Here is a 15,992-nt window from a genome sequence, read left to right on the forward strand (position 1 = left end):
CAAGTGCGGGCGAGGCCACGCCCCGCTTGTTCGACTGCAGAGCAGGCCCCACCCCCTCTCTCAGCTTACGAAGTAGCCTCGCCCCCTTGCTGAAAAATTCCCTTAACTCCGCCTCCCCATGAAGTGTCGGCCCGAAGCCACGCCCCTCCGCGCGGCTGCCTTCACCACCTCGTGCAGTCTGTGCGCGCCGCGGCTCTGTTCTCTCTCCTCGTTGCGCGCGCATCCTCCGCGTCCCCCCGCCCGCCTCTCGCCTGGGGCCGTGTGGGGAGCGCTGCCCCGTCGCTGCCCAGCAGCCAGCTAGTGACCTGACGCCCGAGAACCCCGCAGAGGCTGGCCGATTTAAGTGTAAGAGTCCTGGCTTGATCTGTTCTCCTTCATCCTGGCCTCAGTTTCCCTATATGTAAATTAGACTCAACAACGCATGACGGGAACAGTTGTGGGGAGCCCGGTACACTACTCTTAGGTAAGGTGATCGTTTGTAACTACTCAGTTCCACCGTCCTCCGCCTCAAATAAATATACCTTTAAGTTGCATCCCTCCATGCAACTCCCCTTTCGCCCTCGATTGGAATTGCTCATTCAGCTCCTTCAGGGCTGGCACAGGGGTAGGAAGAATTGGAGGAACTTCGTCGCTTGCTCGCTCCGAACTCCTGGTGTATCTCACCTTTCAAACCTTGCACGTGCTGTTCCCTCAACTTGGAGGCCCAGGCCCCGGGCTCTTGTTTTAGGTCCCAGCGATTGCCTGTTGTGATACCTTGCCTGACTTCCTCTAGCCCCACCACAGTGCCACGCTCATTAAAGTCCCTAGCCCCCGTCTTGGTAGGGGGATGGTTATCTTGTTCACGGATGTTTCCAGTGCCTAGAATTGTGCCTGACTATAGTAAATGCTCCGGAAACATTTACTGGGTGAATGTCTCCATCTCTAGAATGGCCAACCCAGTGCCTGGCCCACAGGAGGCCTCAACAAACACTTGTTGTTTGGACAAAAGTCCAGGTCCCCTCATCCACTTAAATCCTGTTTATCCTTCAAGGGTTCTGATTCACCTTGTCCAGGGAGGTGACCCTGAGGCTGAGGCCTCTGTCCTGAACCTTCACAGCAGGCGACACACCACCCAGCACTGGGACCCTATGTGCCACCCTTCCCAACAGCCTGGGGACACCCAGTCCCACCTGCTCAATCAGGTTCAGGGACCCGGTGTCACTGAGGTCCCTAGAAGCCCACGCCCTCTCCATCTTGCACTCCAGCTCCGGGCTGGATTGTATTCATATTTTATTTTCCCGTTTTTGTTTTCAGTTTTTATTAAATAAAACGAGCAGAGGAAGAGGAAGGCCCCTGGTCTCCCGGGCTATGGGGGAGAGCCATGGGTCCTCCCCTCCCTCTGTTCAAGGTGCACTGCGTGCTGGGCTTGAGGTGTAAGCTGGGGAGGGAGGGCAGCCGGGAAGGGTCAGCGGTCAGGACCTGTAACCCTTTCAACCCCTTCTGGAAGACTCACTGGGCAGGGAGGGAGCCTCTTGGACCTGGACTGGGGCTTATCCCAAGGGATGAGAGCCGACAAGTCTACAGGCTCGGCCCAGGTCCCCTTCCACCCTAGGAAGAGGAAGGGGTGCCGGCGTCTATCTGCTGGAGGGTGGTCAGGCAAGGCTGTGGGACTGGGTGGCCGGCCCCTCACTCGTGGACGTCCCAGATCTCCGACAGCAGAGGTGGCAGCTTCTTGTCCTGGAGCCGCAGGGCGAAGACCTGCTCCGAGTGCACAGAGCTCAGCGTGCGCAGGCTCACCAGCTTCATGAGCATGCGCGGGAAGCGCAGCTGGTCCTGAGGGAGGAGGCAGGTGGGCGCTGGTTCAGCCCCTGCCCTGCCAGGCTTTGGGCGGCCCACCCCAACAGAAAGGAAGGCTCCTCCCCGACCAGGCGTGGGAGCCAGCGTGGGGCCCGCCTCTGTGCTTGGACTAGACCTGGCTCCCAGTCCAGCAGGGTGGGGCCTGAGGAAAGACTGCGGAGGGGACGGCAGTACGGCTGGCAGAGCCCAGCCTGGACGGACCACGTGGGCCACGGGACATAGTTGGCTCTGCGCAGAGGCTCTGCGGGGCCCTACCTGCGGCCTCTTGATGCGCGTGTACGACAGCAGTGCCTCCACGTAGGGCTGCTGCAGCGCCTCCACGCGGCCCGGCTCCTGCACGTTGGGCCGGTCGGCCGAGAAGATGTTGATGGCGATGAGCAGGGCATACTCAGCGTCGTCCAGGCCCAGCCGCCGCATAGCCCGCGAGAACTCGAAGATGGGGTTGATGAACTCCACCTGCAGACCTGCGGGGCGGGAGGCAGCCCGTGACTCCCTCAGCCCGAAACCGGGCCCCACATCCTGGCTCCTGGCACCGCCCACAGTCTCTGGGGCTGGGAACACAGCAGTAATTACAGCGTTCTTGTCATTTCTGTCCACCTGTGCCCCGTGCCCATAAGACTGCTGGCATGTAGTAGGGGAGGGAATGAATAATGAAGGTGCATGTTTCTTCAGTATTTTCTACTATCCTATCACCACCCTCCCTTCCCACCTGGGTGGTGGCTGCAGCTTCCCCTGAGTCCTATCCTTGTCCCCTTCACAAAGGCAAAGGGAAGCTTTTAAAACCTAGGTCACATCGTGTTGGTCCCAGCGCTGGCTTCCACTGCTCAAGGTAAAGCCCAAACTCATTCCCAAAACTGACTTGTTCATTCATTCATCAAATGTCACTGAGTACCTGCCACGTGCCAGGCTCCAGCACTTACATTTGAGAACCTAGGGGACAGGTCATAGACAAACACATTAGGAAGAGGCCCAGCCTGTCAGAGGGCTGTGAGTTCAATGGAACCAGGCAGTGCAGAGAAGTGTGAAGGGCCCTGCTGAGCCACGGTTCTATTTTACACAAGGTGGGCAGGGAAGGCCGCGCTGTGGGTGACACTGGAGCAGTGACCAATCCGAAGGAGGTGAGGGATTGTGAGGGTGAACAACTGTCTGCTGTTCCCATGACTTGGGACGGGGGCTACCCAGGCCATGAGACTTTCAGTGTTAAAACTGGGAAGGTCCTGGGCAAACTAGGACCAGTTGGTCCCCCTAGTTCTGGACAGAGGACATCAAGTACACAGGCCCTTGGCTGCAGCATGCTGGATGGGTGCCAGTAAGAGGCCAGAGTGGCTGCAGAAGGGGGAGAGGGTGGGAGCTGAGGGCAGAAAGGGTGCGAGGCCAGGTCCTAAAGGGCTTTGTGGGCCACAGAGAGGACTCTAGCCCTTCTCCCAGTGAGACGGGAGCCGTGGAGGGTTCTGAGCAGAGGGATGTGGGCAGCCTCAAGTGCTGACAGGACCCTTCTGCCTGCGCTGTCAGCAGCCCCATCAGGCAGGGGTAGAGGCAGGCGGCCCCTCAAGGGGACCCTGGCAGTGTTCCAGGGTGGTGGCAGAGGAGGGGCTGGGAAGGGGTAGGGTGGGATTCCCGACCTCCTCTCTACCCCATCTCCTTGTGCTCCAGTTGCCTGGGCCTCCCTGTAGTTCCTCCAAACCACCAGCTCTCCCCAACCTCAAGGCCTCTGCAATCGCTGATCCCCCCTGCCAGAAACGCTTTCCTGCAGCCCTGCCCTGCTAAGCTCATACTAAAAGGGTTACTGGGACCGTCTCAGGTGGTGAAAGGACCGGAGTAAGAGGAAGGGGAGAGGGTGGGGTTCGGACAGATGTCGGGAAATACAGAGAGGTCCCCCACAGATTGTGGGACAATGAGGGAGCGAGGCCCTGGCGCATGCTCTGCAGCACGAGCAACACTCCTCCCACCCTTTTCCTAGGCGGTGCCTCTCACTGCCCAGGCCTTCTTCCAGAAGCCCACCCACCCAGGTCAGCGCTCTCAGAGGGCAGGAAGCGGTGCTCCGCAGACAGTAAGGAAGGCTGCCCGCTTCACAATGGACTGAGCTCCAGCCTGCCTCCCTTGGGTGAGACCATGTTTTGGGGTGGGGGGATGCTTTTCCTAATGCCCACCAAGATGCCTGATGTGGTAACAGGGTTCCTCCCGTCTCAACTTCCACTGCAACCCACTGTACAGAGTCAGCACTCAATACATGCTTTTTTTTCTTAAATAGAGACACGGTCTCCTCTGTCACCAGGCTAGAATGCCATCGCACAATCACGGCTCACTATAGCCTCAAGCAATCTGGCCTCCTCAGCCTCTTGAGTAGCTGGGACTACAGGCATGCACCACCACACACGGCACATGCACTCTTACCTCACTCTGACCTTGGCTCAACCCTCACCCCGACTTTGGAGATAAACAGAGACTCCAACAGGGATGAGTTGGCCCCAGGTCTTCCAGCCAGCAGGGGCGCCAAGCCTCCCCAAAGCCTCCCCTGGGCCCTACCTGCACGATGGAAGTCGTCCTTGCTGTAGGTGAAGTCTTTCAAGAAGGTGATGCACTCTGTTTCGTGGTTATAGCGCCTGGCTGTCTCCAGCAGCATGATCTAAGGGCGGCAGCGGGAGGGGGGGGCTCGAACCCTGCGACCCTTCAGCTGCTAGTCCCTTCCCTCCTGGCCCAAATGGGGGTCTAATCTCACCAGGATTATCCCTTGTCCCCTTCCCCCGTTCTCTCAGCCACACCAGCGTGCAGCCATCACGTGAGACAGCCCGAGCTCTTTCTCCACTTCAGGCTTCCGCACATGCTGCATCCCCATCTCCTTAGAATACTCGTTCCCCAGGTGAGCACAAGGTATAGGGGCAGGGGGTTTGATCTGCTTTGTTCTTTGCCCCATATGCCAACACTTGGAATAAAGCCTGGCATACTGCAGGCGCTCAATACTTACATGTTATCCCTACTTTGATTCAAATGCTAACTCCTCTGAAAAGCCTTTTTGGCAACTTTTCTCTAAAATAGCCCCTCTGGCCTGATCCTCAAATTTCTCAGCCTCAGACCCTTTTTCCTCTCTCCTTGGCTCATAGAAGACCCTATTCGCCATGGAATGTCATCCCACAAGGGCAAGGACTGGTCTTGCTTAACTCTGCTCCCAGCATCTCTCCTGGAGCTATCTCTGGGGTTCCTTGGGGGCAGATGGACCATTACCTCGATAGTGGATGCCTTCAAGAGGGCGATCTGGTCCTCCCGGCCCAGCTGCAGGAAACCAGGCACTTGCTTGGCGAAGTCCACGATCTCCTGGACTGAGATGATGGCCAGCTCCGTGAAGTGGGCGAAGCGTTGCTGGCGGGCATCTCGGGACTGGGGGTCTGCACCCAGGGGCCAGGGCTGGGACACAGGAGACCAGAGTCACTCCCAGGTCTTTGTGAGCCTAAGTCTGGGCGGCCACCTTGATGCCAAGCCTGCACCCTGGGGGACCCTCCTCCCAAAGCTCCTGCCCTCTGGAGCCTCATTCTCCCACACCCTGCGTGATGGCCCAGCCAGCTCTACCCCATCGGGACCATCACACTCAAGGTTGTGGAGGGGGCAGTACCGTGACTTTGGGCTGGTCGGAGAAGGAGCGTTTGTTGCACTGCAGCTGGGCTGCCACCAACTGCTGGATCATTAGTTCTTGAGCCGCTGTTAACTGGACACCCTCGCCTTCCCCAGAACCCTGGCTGCCTGCCTCAGATCCACCAGGAGACGCCCCAGGCCCAGAGGCTGAGCTGCTGCTGCCCTGCGGCCCTGCAGGTGACTGCGACTGTGACTGTGACTGCTGCTGCTGCTGTTTCCGAATCTTCTTCTTCCGGATCTGTTCTTCAGAGAGGACGCCTGTAGGGGGATGCAGGCCTCAGCAGAACCCCAGGGCTGGGCAGGGGGCCAGGCCAGCACCGCCCCCTCCCACTGCACTCACACTGCTCCCTCATCCCTGCCTCCTTGCACTTGCGCAGCCGGCACTGCTGGCACTTGCGCCGCATGAAAGCGTCCATCTGGCAGGTTCCGCCACCCCGGCAGGCATAGCGCCGAGCCCCGCCACGGACCACACTGCGCCGGAAGAAGCCCTTGCAGCCTTCGCAGCTGAGCACGTTGTAGTGGAAGCCGGAGGCCTTGTCCCCGCAGACGCGGCAAAGCTCGTGGCCCAGCATCTTCGGGGCTGGGCCCTTCTTTCGCTTGCGCTCTGGCTCCTCTTCAGGATCTGGGATGACTGGGGTGGGTAGGTAGAGACCATGAGAAAGCCACAAGAAGAAACAGGAACCAGAGGGATGAGCCCATAGCAGATCCCCGGGCAAAGCGCCAGAGGATGGAGGGAGAGAGGAGTTGCTGCTCACGTTCAGGGAAATTGCAATTTAGAAAGATGTATATGTTAAGGAGACAGCAAGAACAAAAAGTAAAGATCAAGGGCCTCCCATTACCATCTCTATTTCTTTCTCCCTTCCTAAACCCCTCCCCAAGCCCCCACATCAACTCCAGGGCCCTGTCTCACCCCAGTCCGCGCTGCAGGCTGAGCTGGCCTCATCAGTGCCTGGGACATCAGGGTCCGGACCCCCAGGCCACGGCTCTGGACCCTCCTCCTTTACAGTGGGTGAAGAAGAAGGGGTGCCAGGCTGAGGGGGGCCATTTCCTGGAAGAAGGTGGAATCCGGGAGGGGTACAGTGAGCTTCTGCTAGTGTATGATAAGGGCTGGGTGGGGAAGAGAGTCACTCACCAGGCAGGGGGGTATCCAGGGAACTCGTGGTGGGAGAGGACATGGTGGGGTCACGGAGCAGCCTGTAGAATACAGGGGATTCAGAGCCTTGTGGGGCTAAGACGGATTGGGTTAGGTCAGTTACAGGTCTTGACAGGGCTTCCCCTTTTTTGTCCATCTCTCCAGAGACCCTACTCTCAGCCACAACCCTGGTTCCTACCAGCCTATGAACCCTCCCCATCCTTCTAACAGGACCCGCCCCTTCTGTTCCATGCCAGCCTTCAGCTTGGTCTTAAGCCCCGCCCCTGCTGTAGGCCCGCCCCCTCAGGTCCAATCCACCTGATTTTTCTAGGTAGGGCCCATTCACCTTTAATCATGCTCTGCCTTCCCGGCCTCCATCCCATGTGGTTTCCCCCCACCTCCTCTTCTTAAGACTCTACCTCACTTCTGCCCCAAGCATCCCTATTTCTCATTCTGACCCCACCTCCTCCTATTATGCTCCACCCTCAACCTTCCAGGTTCAGTCCCTAGAGCCCCCATCATGGGCCTCCCAACACCCTGCCCCGCCCCATACGCATCCCTCCCTCCAAGCCTCACCCCCACAACGTGCTCCAGGTCCCGCCCCATCCCCCTCCCATCATGCCCCGCCCCCAGCCCCGCCTCCTCCCTTCATGCCCCGCCCCCGCACCGCGCTCCAGGTCCCTCCCCATCACCTCCCATCATGCCCCGCCCCGCCTCCTCCATTCATGCTCCGCCCCCGCACCTCTCTCCAGGTCCCGCCCCTCTCCAAGCACCAGCGGGGGGCGGGGCTCATGGCTGCGCGCGGGGGTCTCGTGGACGGCCTCTCGCGGAGTGAACTACTCCTGTTGCCCTGGAAACAGCCGCGGGAGGCGCGAGTTACGGAGGGGAGGAAATGGAAGGAGAGAAGGGGGCTGAGCAGAGTACGCGGGGAGCGCCGAGAAGCCCCGGGTTCGGGGCTCCTCTTGCGTCTCCCCACTCTCGGGTGCACCTGCCTGGGTTCCCTTGCTCTGCTTCTCTCCGTCCTCCTCTTTAGCCGCTGACCCACCGCTGCTACTCGAATACCCTCAAAAGTAACTTCGCCACTTCTTCCGGCAACCCCGCCCTTGCGTCACGTCCGGAAGAGGGGCGGAGCGCGAAAGTTGACGAACTTCCGGTCCGCTTAGGACCAGCCGAAGCTGCTGCCCCGCACGGAAGTTGGAAACTCACCGGAAGTTTACCGGGTGGATCTACTGGGACTTGGCAGAAGAGTTCCGAACCCATTTCCTCGCTTCTTGGGAGCTAAACCTCCAGCCCCGCGCTTTGTGGCTTTAGCTCATTCATGCACTTCTCTGAGCCTGCGGCCAAACCCTAGCTATAGCTGCTTGTCGCACATGACTGATTTAAGGCACGTTTGCACTTTTTTGGTCGTTACAAGTTTTCTGATTTTGGAGTCGTGCTACTTGTTGGTTTTATTTATTTTTATATATTTATTTGGAGAGGTCTCACTCTGTCACCCCAGGCTGGAGTGCAGTGGTGTGATCTCAGCTCACTGCAGCCTCTGCCTCCTGGGTTCAAGAGATTCTCGTGCCTCAGCCTCCCAAGTAACTGGGATTACAGGCATGTGCCACGACGCCCGGCTCATTTTTCTGTATTTTTAGTAGAGACAGGGTTTCACCATGTTGGCGAGGCTGGTCTCGAACTCCTGACCTCAAATGATCCGCCTGCCTGGGCCTCCCAAAGTGCTGGGATTACAGGCGTGAGCCGTGGCGCTGGGCTTATTTTTACTTATTTTTCTTTTGAGATGGAGTCTCGCTCTGTTGCCCAGGCTGGAGTGCAGTGCCGTGATCTCAGCTGACTGCAACCGCCGCCTCCTGGGTTCAAGCGATTCTTCTGCCTCAGCCTCCCTTGTAGCTGGGATTACAGGTGCCCGCCACCACGGCCGGCTAATTTTTCTATTTTTAGTAGAGATGGGGTTTCACCATGTTTGCCAGGCTGGTATCGAACTCCTGACCTCAGGCGATCCACCTGCCTCAGCCTTCCAGCGTGTTGGGATTACAGGCGTGAGCCGCTGTGCCTGGCCAGATTTGAGATGTCAGAATTTTCTCATTGTTAAAATTTTGCAAAAATGGTTTCAATAACTTGGTGATTGGAAGTATTAAAAAAGCTCAGTCTCAGACTGGGCGCGGTGGCTCACGCCTGTAATCCCAGCACTTTGGGAGGCCGAGGTGGGCAGATCACCTGAGGTCAGGAGTTTGAGATCAGCCTGACCAACATGGAGAAACCCTGTCTCTACTAAAAATGCAAAATTAGCCAGGCATGGTGGCGGGCGCCTGTAATCCCAGCTACTCGGGAGAGGCTGAGGCAGGAGAATTGCTTGAACCCGGGAGGTGGAGGTTGCGGTGAGCCGAGATTGTGCCATTGCACTCCAGTCTGGGCAACAAGAGCGAAACTCCGTCTCAAAAATAAAATGCATAAAAATAAAGTAAAGGAATAAAAGAATGGCTACTCCAGGTAGAGCAGCGGCTTGAGCTGTTCACTGTGATTATACTTACAGTTATTTCTTGATTATATGCTAAACAACGGGTGGATTATTCATGAGTTTTCCAGGAAAAGGGTAGGCAATTCTCAGAACTGAGGGTTCCTCCCCCGTTTAGACCATATAGGGGAACTTCCTGATGTTGCCATGGCATTTGTAAGCTGTCATCGTGCTGGTGGGTGTGACTTTTAGCATGCTAATGCATTATAATTAGTGTATAATGAGCCATGAGGACGGCTAGAGGTCACTCTCATCGCCATCTTGGTTTTGCTGGGATTTGGCTGGCTTCTTTATTGCATATGCTGTTTTATCAGCAAGCTCTTTGTGACCCGTATCTTGTGCCAGCCTCCTATCCTATCTCATCCTGTGACTAAGAATGCCTTAACCTCCTGGGAATGCAGCCCAGTAGGTCTCAGCCTTATTTTACCAAGCTCCTATTCAAGACAGAATCGCTGTGATTGGAATGTCTCTGACATATGTGTATGCCTTTAAAAAAAAGAAATGGCACTATGTGATCCATGCTCTTTTGTAACTTATTTTGTCTACTCAGGCCCATTGTTTGAGATTGTGGAATTTTCCACCCAGGGATGTTAGATGCGAAACGAGTGATTAACATGAGCATTGGAAATGGCAGAACCTGGCGTCTCTGTCACTTCCTTCCTGTGTAACGCTGAGCCCAGTTCCTTAACCTGCCTGCGCCTCAGTTTCCTTGCCTGTAAATTGCAAACAGGAGTGAGAAAGCTGGGCGTGGTGGCTCACGCCTGTAATCCCAGCACTTTGGGAGGCCAAGGCGGGTGGATCACCTGAGATCAGGAGTTCGAGACTAGCCTGACCAACTTGGTGAAACCCCGTCTCTACTAAAAATACAAAAATTAGCTGGGCGTGGTGGCACGTGCCTGTAATCCCAGCTACCAAGGAATCGGAGGTCGCAGTGAGCCGAGATCGCGCTACTGCACTCCAGCCTACCGACAGACTGAAACTCTATCTCAAAAAAAAAAAAAAAACGAGACAGGAATAACACAGGGTAGTCACAGGAGAATAGAAAATTCCAGGCAGCAGTTTCACATGACTAGCAAAAGGAAACTGTTGAAATAGTTGCAGCAGGTGGGGGCTGATAAGACTCTTGAAAACCTTAGGTGTGGACCAACCCGGCTAAGACACATTGGACCCAACAAAGCCCTACATATGATCTAGGTCTCACCTAGGACCTCATTATATGCTCATTAACATAAACACACAGCCACCAGCACCAGCACCAGGACAGTTACAGGAACACCCATATTTGGTGTAAAACTGGGTGGCACCGCAGTTCTCAAAAATCTCCTTTTTCTAGGAATCTTCATGAATATTCCACTCCTTGATTAAAGAAATCCATAGTGCATGCCTGTAGTCCCAGCTACTCAGCAGGCTGAGGCAGGAGAATCACTGGAACCCGTTGAGGCAGAGGTTGCGGTGAGCCGAGATCGTGCCACTGCACTCCAGCCTGGCGACAGAGCAAGATTGTCTCAAAAAAAAAAACAAACAAAAAAAAAACAGAAAGAAAGAAACCCATTAAGGTAGCAGCCCCAAACGCCCCCTGCAGGAGACTCTCTCTCCAGTCCACCCGCACTTTTCACTTTGCAATACATGTTTGTACTTTCAGTATTTTCCCACTTGTCCTAGAGTTCCTTCCCGAGATGGTGTCAAGAGCCTGGACACTGGCTGGGGTGGAGGTCCCACACCAGTGTATGGGGACTTCCCCTAACCTACCGGTATCAAGAGTACTGACCTTGTTTTTTAAGTACTTTTAAGAGTAAGAGTACTTACTTGTATTTATACTTTATTTATTTTTTTGAGATAAGATCTCACTCTGGGCTGGGCGCGGTGGCTCATGCCTGTAATCCCAGCACTTTGGGAGGCCAAGGTGGGCGGATCACCTGAGGTTGGGAGTTCGAGACCAGCCTGACCAACATGGAGAAACCCCGTCTCTACTAAAAATACAAAATTAGCCAGGTGTGGTGGCAGGCGCCTGTAATCCCAGCTACTCAGGAGGCTGAGGCAGAAGAATTGCTTGAACCCAGGAGGCGGAGGTTGTGGTGAGCCGAGATCACGCCATTGCACTCCAGCCTGGGCAAGAAGAGCAAAACTCCATCTCAAAAAAAAAAAAAAAAAAAAAGATCTCACTCTGTCGCCCAGGCTGGAGTGCAGTGGTGCCATCTTGGCTTATTGCAGCCCTGACCTCCTGGGCTCAGATGATCCTCCCACCTCAGCCTCCAGAGCATCTGGGACCGCAGGCATGAGCCACCACGCCCGGCTAAGTTTTTATATTTTTGGTAGAGATGGGGTTTCGCCATGTTGCCTAGGCTGTTCTTGAACTCATGGACTCAGGCGATCTGCCCACCTTGGCCTCCCAAAGTGCTGGGATTACAGGCATGAGCCTCACATCCAGCCTATATTGATTCTTGTGGCTGTTAAAGTTGTTTCTAAGTTTCCACTATTAGAAAAGTGCAGGAGTCCTGAAATAGGCTGAAGAGGAATTACAACACTTTTGGGGCAAGTCACATTGCACTCAGTCTCGGTTGACCTACTGGTAAAATAGGATAAATCGTTCTTCCTTTTTTCTTTGAGTTTCACTCTTGTCACACAGGCTACAGTGCAGTGGCCCAATCTTGGTTCACTGCAACTTCTGCCTCCCAGGTTCAAGTTATTCTCCTGCCTCAGCCTCCCGAGTAGCTGGGATCACAGGTGCGCACCACCATGCCCGGCTAATTTTTGTGTTTTTAGTAGAGACGGGGTTTCACCATGTTGGGCAGGCTGGTCTCAAACTCCTGACATCAAGTGATCCACCCGCCTCGGCCTCCCAAAGTGCTGGGATTACAGGCATGAGCCACCAAACCCGGCTTTGTTCTTATTTATTTATTAATTTGAGACGGAGTTTACTCTAGTACAGGGGTGTGATCTCGGCTCACTGCAACCTCTGCCTGCTGGGTTCAAGCAATTCTCCTGCCTCAGCCTCCTGAGTAGCCAGGACTATAGGCACCTGCCACCATGCCTGGCTAATTTTTTGTATTTCTAATAGAGACAGGATTTCATCATGTTGGCCAGACTGGTCTCGAACTCCTGACCTCAGGTGATCCACCCACCTCGGCCTCTCAAAGTGCAGGAATTACAGGCGTGAGCTGCTGTGCCCAGCCTCTTGTTCTTATTTCTTATGAAGGGTATGAGGATCCCAGAAGCGCAGTGCTTGGCATACAGAAGCATTCGATCACTGGCAGTTTTATTGTTTGAAGGTAGTTGTGGACCAAGGTTCTCATTTGTAAGTAATCCAATATCCTCTAATTCTTTTGGTAATAGCTTTATTGAGATTTGGTTCACATACCAAACAATTCACCACTTTTAAGTACAATTTAATGGTTTTTAGCATGTTCACAGGGTTGTGCAACCACCACCATAACCAATTTTAGAACACTTTGGTCACTCCACAAAGAAACCCCATTCCCATAAGCAGATATACCCGCTGGCCGCGGTGGCTCACACCTGTAATCCCAGCACTTTGGAAGGCCGAGGCAGGCGGATCACGAGGTCAAGAGATTGAGACCATCCTGGCCAACATGACGAAACCCCGTCTCTACTAAAAATACAAAAATTAGCCGAGTATGGTGGCAGGTACCTGAAATCCCAGCTACTCAGGAGGCTGAGGCAGGAGAATCGCTTGAACCCGGGAGGCAGAGGTTGCAGTGAGCCTAGATCACGCCACTGCCCTCCAGCCTGGCAACTGACCTAGACTCTGTCTCAAACAAACAAAAAACAGTTATACCCAATTCTCCCACCCTTTTCTTCCAGCTTGAGGCAGCCATTAATCTATATCTGGCTGCGTGAGGTGGCTCACGCCTGTAACCCCAGCACTTTGGGAGGCCGATGCTGGAGGATTGTTTGAGCCCAGGAGTTTGAGACCAAATCTGGGCAACATAGGGAGACACCCCCACCCCCATCTCTACAAAAAATTAAAAACTAAGCCATGCAGGGTAGCGAATGCCTCTAGTCCCAGCTACTCAGGAGGCTGAGATGGGAGGATCACTTGTGTCCAGGAGGTTGAGGTTGCAGTGAGCCATAATGTTGCCACTGCACTCCAGCCTGGGTGACAATGCAAGACTCTGTTTAAAAAAAAAAAAAAAAATTGTATGACTTTATGGAATTTTCCTATTCTAGACATTTCTTATAAATGGATCCTTGGAATATGTGGCTCTTTGTGACTGGCATCTCTCACTTGGCATAACATTTTCTAGGTTCATCTACATTGTAGAATGTATCAGTACTTCATTTCTGTTTATGGCACAGTAATAGTCCATGGTATGGATATACCACCTTTTACTTACCCATTCGCCAGTTAATGGACAGGTGGGATGTTTCTATTCCTGGCTGCAACACTGCTACGAACATTCTTGTACAAGTTTTTGTGTAGACATATGTTCTCATTTCACCTTGGAGTGGGATTGCTGGGTCATGCAGTAACTCTATGTTTAACTTTTTGTTTTGTTTTGTTTTGTTTTGAGACAGTGTCTCACTCTGCTACCCAGGCTGGAGTGGGGTGGTGTGGTCACAGCTCACTGCAGCCATGACCTCCTGGGCTAAGTAATCCTGCCACCTCAGTCTCCGGAGTAGCTGGGACTACAAGCATGCACTAGCAAGCCCAGGTGATTCTTTTGTAGAGACAGACGCACTATGTTCCCCAGGCTGGTCTGGAACTCCTGGGCTCAAGCAATCCTCCCACCTCAGCCTGCCAACCTGCTGGGATGACATGCATGAGCCACCACGCCCAGCCTATGTTTAATATTTTGAGTAGGCCAGGTACAGTGGCTCACACTTGTAATCCCAACACTTTGGGAGGCCAAGGTGGGCAGATCACCTGAGGTCAGGAGTTCGAGACCGGCACGGCCAACATAGCAAAACCCCGTCTCTACTAAAAATAGAAAAAATGGCAGGAGAATCGCTTGAACCTGGGGGTTCGGAGGTTGCACTGAGCGGAGATCACATCCACTGCACTCCAGCCTGGACAACAGAGTGAGATTCTGCCTCAAGGAAAAAAAAAAACAACTAATGTGAGACCTCGGGAAGGTGCGATATAAGCTCATAGAGGGAACGCGGGTCCGAATTTGAGGCCTCGTGGGGTCAGATGTGGCCCACAGTGGCTGAGAGTCACCCAAAGGGTCCCTCACTCTTGGACACACAACTAGACTACATTTCCGGGTCGTCCTTGCAGCCAGGAGCAACCACGTGACAGATTCCCGCCAGATTTTGCCAACAGGGGCAAAAGTAATCCCGGCAAAGACAATGCGAGGCATCTAGGCTGATTACTTGGTGTCTGCAGCTTCAAGAACCAGGTTCAATTCCCCTCCAAGTGCACCTGGGCTGCCTCCTCTTAATCTTGCTGCACCGCAGCACCACCCCCAAACCCCGTAAAATGTGGGCGATAATTCCTTTCTTACGAGGTTAGTTAGTAAATAAAATGACGGGTTTTAAAATCTGACAATCCTTTACCTAATCCTCCTGAGGGGATTCCGGAAAGAATGTGTTGGGCGATTCTGGAAACTGTGCTCCTCTGATGGTGGAGGCCGACCTGGTCACAACCCTCTGAGAGACAAGACATGGGGAGATCCAGGTCCCATTGGCTGGGCATTGTTCGGCAGGAGTTCTCCCAGTAAGCTCGGGCAGGGGAGTCAGGGAGGAAGCCTCTGTTCTGCTCCTTTTCCCGTGGGGTGCAGAGAGCGAGCAAGTCGGCATTCCAGGCGGTGGGAACCGCTAGGGCGGAAGCAGGGAAGCTAGAAAAAGCCTGGTGTTCCAGGGGTCCAGCTCTAGAAACAGGGGTGACGGCTGGGGAATCTTGGCTGGGAAAACAGGCCCACACCTCCACCTTGTGGCCAATTGGGAATTTGCAGGCACGGCCTCTCAAACTACTTAAGGGCGCTTGGGTGAAGTTGGATGGGGTGCTGCAGACGGAAAGCGTGGGGGGCGAGTTGAAGGGGCCCAGATCGAGTGCTCTGACTGAGAAAACAAAGGGGGATGGTGACAGTTATCAGGGACACGGTCGGCTGCTTCAGGAAAATCCCCCAGAGCAAGGAGTGCACAAAGTGGATCTTTACCATTATTTATGTATTTATTTATTTCTATTGAGACAGTGTCTCACTCTGTCGCCCGGGATGGAGTGCAGTGGCGTGATGACAGCTCACTGCAGCTTCAGCCTCCTGGGCTCAAGTGATCCTCCTGCCTCACCTTCCCCAGTAGCTGGGACTACAGGAGTGTGCCATTACGCCCAGATAATTTTTACATTTTTTTGTACAGACAGGGTCTCCCTTTGTTGCCCAGGCTGGTCTCCAACTCCCAGGCTCAAGCGATCTTCCTGCCTCAGCCTTCCAAAGGGCTGGGATGACACCCCCAGCCTCCCAAACACACCCCAACCGCATCTAGCCTTTCTTTTCTTTCTTTTTTTTTTTTTTTGAGATTGAGTCTTGCTTTGTCGCCCAGACTGGAGTGTAGCAGCACGATCTTGGCTCACTGCAACTTCCGCCTCCCAGGTTCAAGCGATTCTCCTGTCTCAGCCTCCCGAGCAGCTGGGATTACAGGCGCTGACCACCATGCCTGGCTAATTTTTGTATTTTTAGTAGAGACAGGGTTTCACCATGTTGGCCAGGATGGTCCCGACCTCCTGACCTTGTGATCCGCCCGCCTCGGCCTCCCAAAGTGCTAGGATTACAGGCTTGAGCCACCGTGCCCGGCCCACCCAGAGGATTTCTAAGGGTTTTGACTGCAGTCCCTGGCTCACTGACTGCATCTCTGGACCCACCTGGGACCTGGGGTAACTTGATGCCCTGAAGGGAAGGATGTAAGCGTGGCTGCCTTTGGAAC

General features: G+C 54.3%; 1 protein-coding gene across 2 annotated transcripts; it reads right to left on the bottom strand.

Annotated features, from left to right (window-relative positions):
* Positions 1 to 881: 881 nt before the first annotated feature.
* On the bottom strand, positions 882 to 7,830 carry NR1H2 (nuclear receptor subfamily 1 group H member 2). 2 transcript variants are annotated; one of them, XM_032169035.3, is made up of 10 exons: positions 7,588 to 7,830; positions 7,338 to 7,445; positions 6,596 to 6,657; positions 6,374 to 6,511; positions 5,804 to 6,094; positions 5,444 to 5,721; positions 5,059 to 5,238; positions 4,363 to 4,462; positions 2,092 to 2,300; positions 882 to 1,812 (listed from the first exon to the last, which is right to left on the bottom strand). In XM_032169035.3, the coding sequence occupies exons 3-10, from the start codon at positions 6,636 to 6,638 to the stop codon at positions 1,666 to 1,668; spliced, it is 1,386 nt and encodes a 461-aa protein (XP_032024926.1). In that variant the 5' UTR covers positions 6,639 to 6,657; positions 7,338 to 7,445; positions 7,588 to 7,830; the 3' UTR covers positions 882 to 1,665. The 2 variants fall into 2 exon arrangements, with proteins under 2 accessions (XP_032024926.1, XP_032024928.1); XM_032169037.2 differs by lacking the exons at positions 7,338 to 7,445; positions 7,588 to 7,830 and adding an exon at positions 6,942 to 7,017 and having other exon boundaries at positions 1,239 to 1,812.
* Between the last annotated feature and the right edge of the window lie 8,162 nt (positions 7,831 to 15,992).

Source organism: Hylobates moloch, unplaced genomic scaffold, assembly GCF_009828535.3.
Source record: "Hylobates moloch isolate HMO894 unplaced genomic scaffold, HMol_V3 SCAFFOLD_12, whole genome shotgun sequence".
Classification (NCBI taxonomy): domain Eukaryota; kingdom Metazoa; phylum Chordata; class Mammalia; order Primates; family Hylobatidae; genus Hylobates; species Hylobates moloch.

Excerpts from the sequence above, each read along its gene's own strand:
- NR1H2 (XM_032169035.3), bottom strand. The coding sequence starts at position 6,638 with ATGTCCTCTCCCACCACGAGTTCCCTGGATACCCCCCTGCCTG. Across the intron at positions 4,463-5,058 it reads TGAAGGCATCCACTATCGAG|ATCATGCTGCTGGAGACAGC; the intron begins GTAATGGTCCAT and ends TGCCGCCCTTAG. Across the intron at positions 2,301-4,362 it reads GGACGACTTCCATCGTGCAG|GTCTGCAGGTGGAGTTCATC; the intron begins GTAGGGCCCAGG and ends CCCGCCCCGCAG.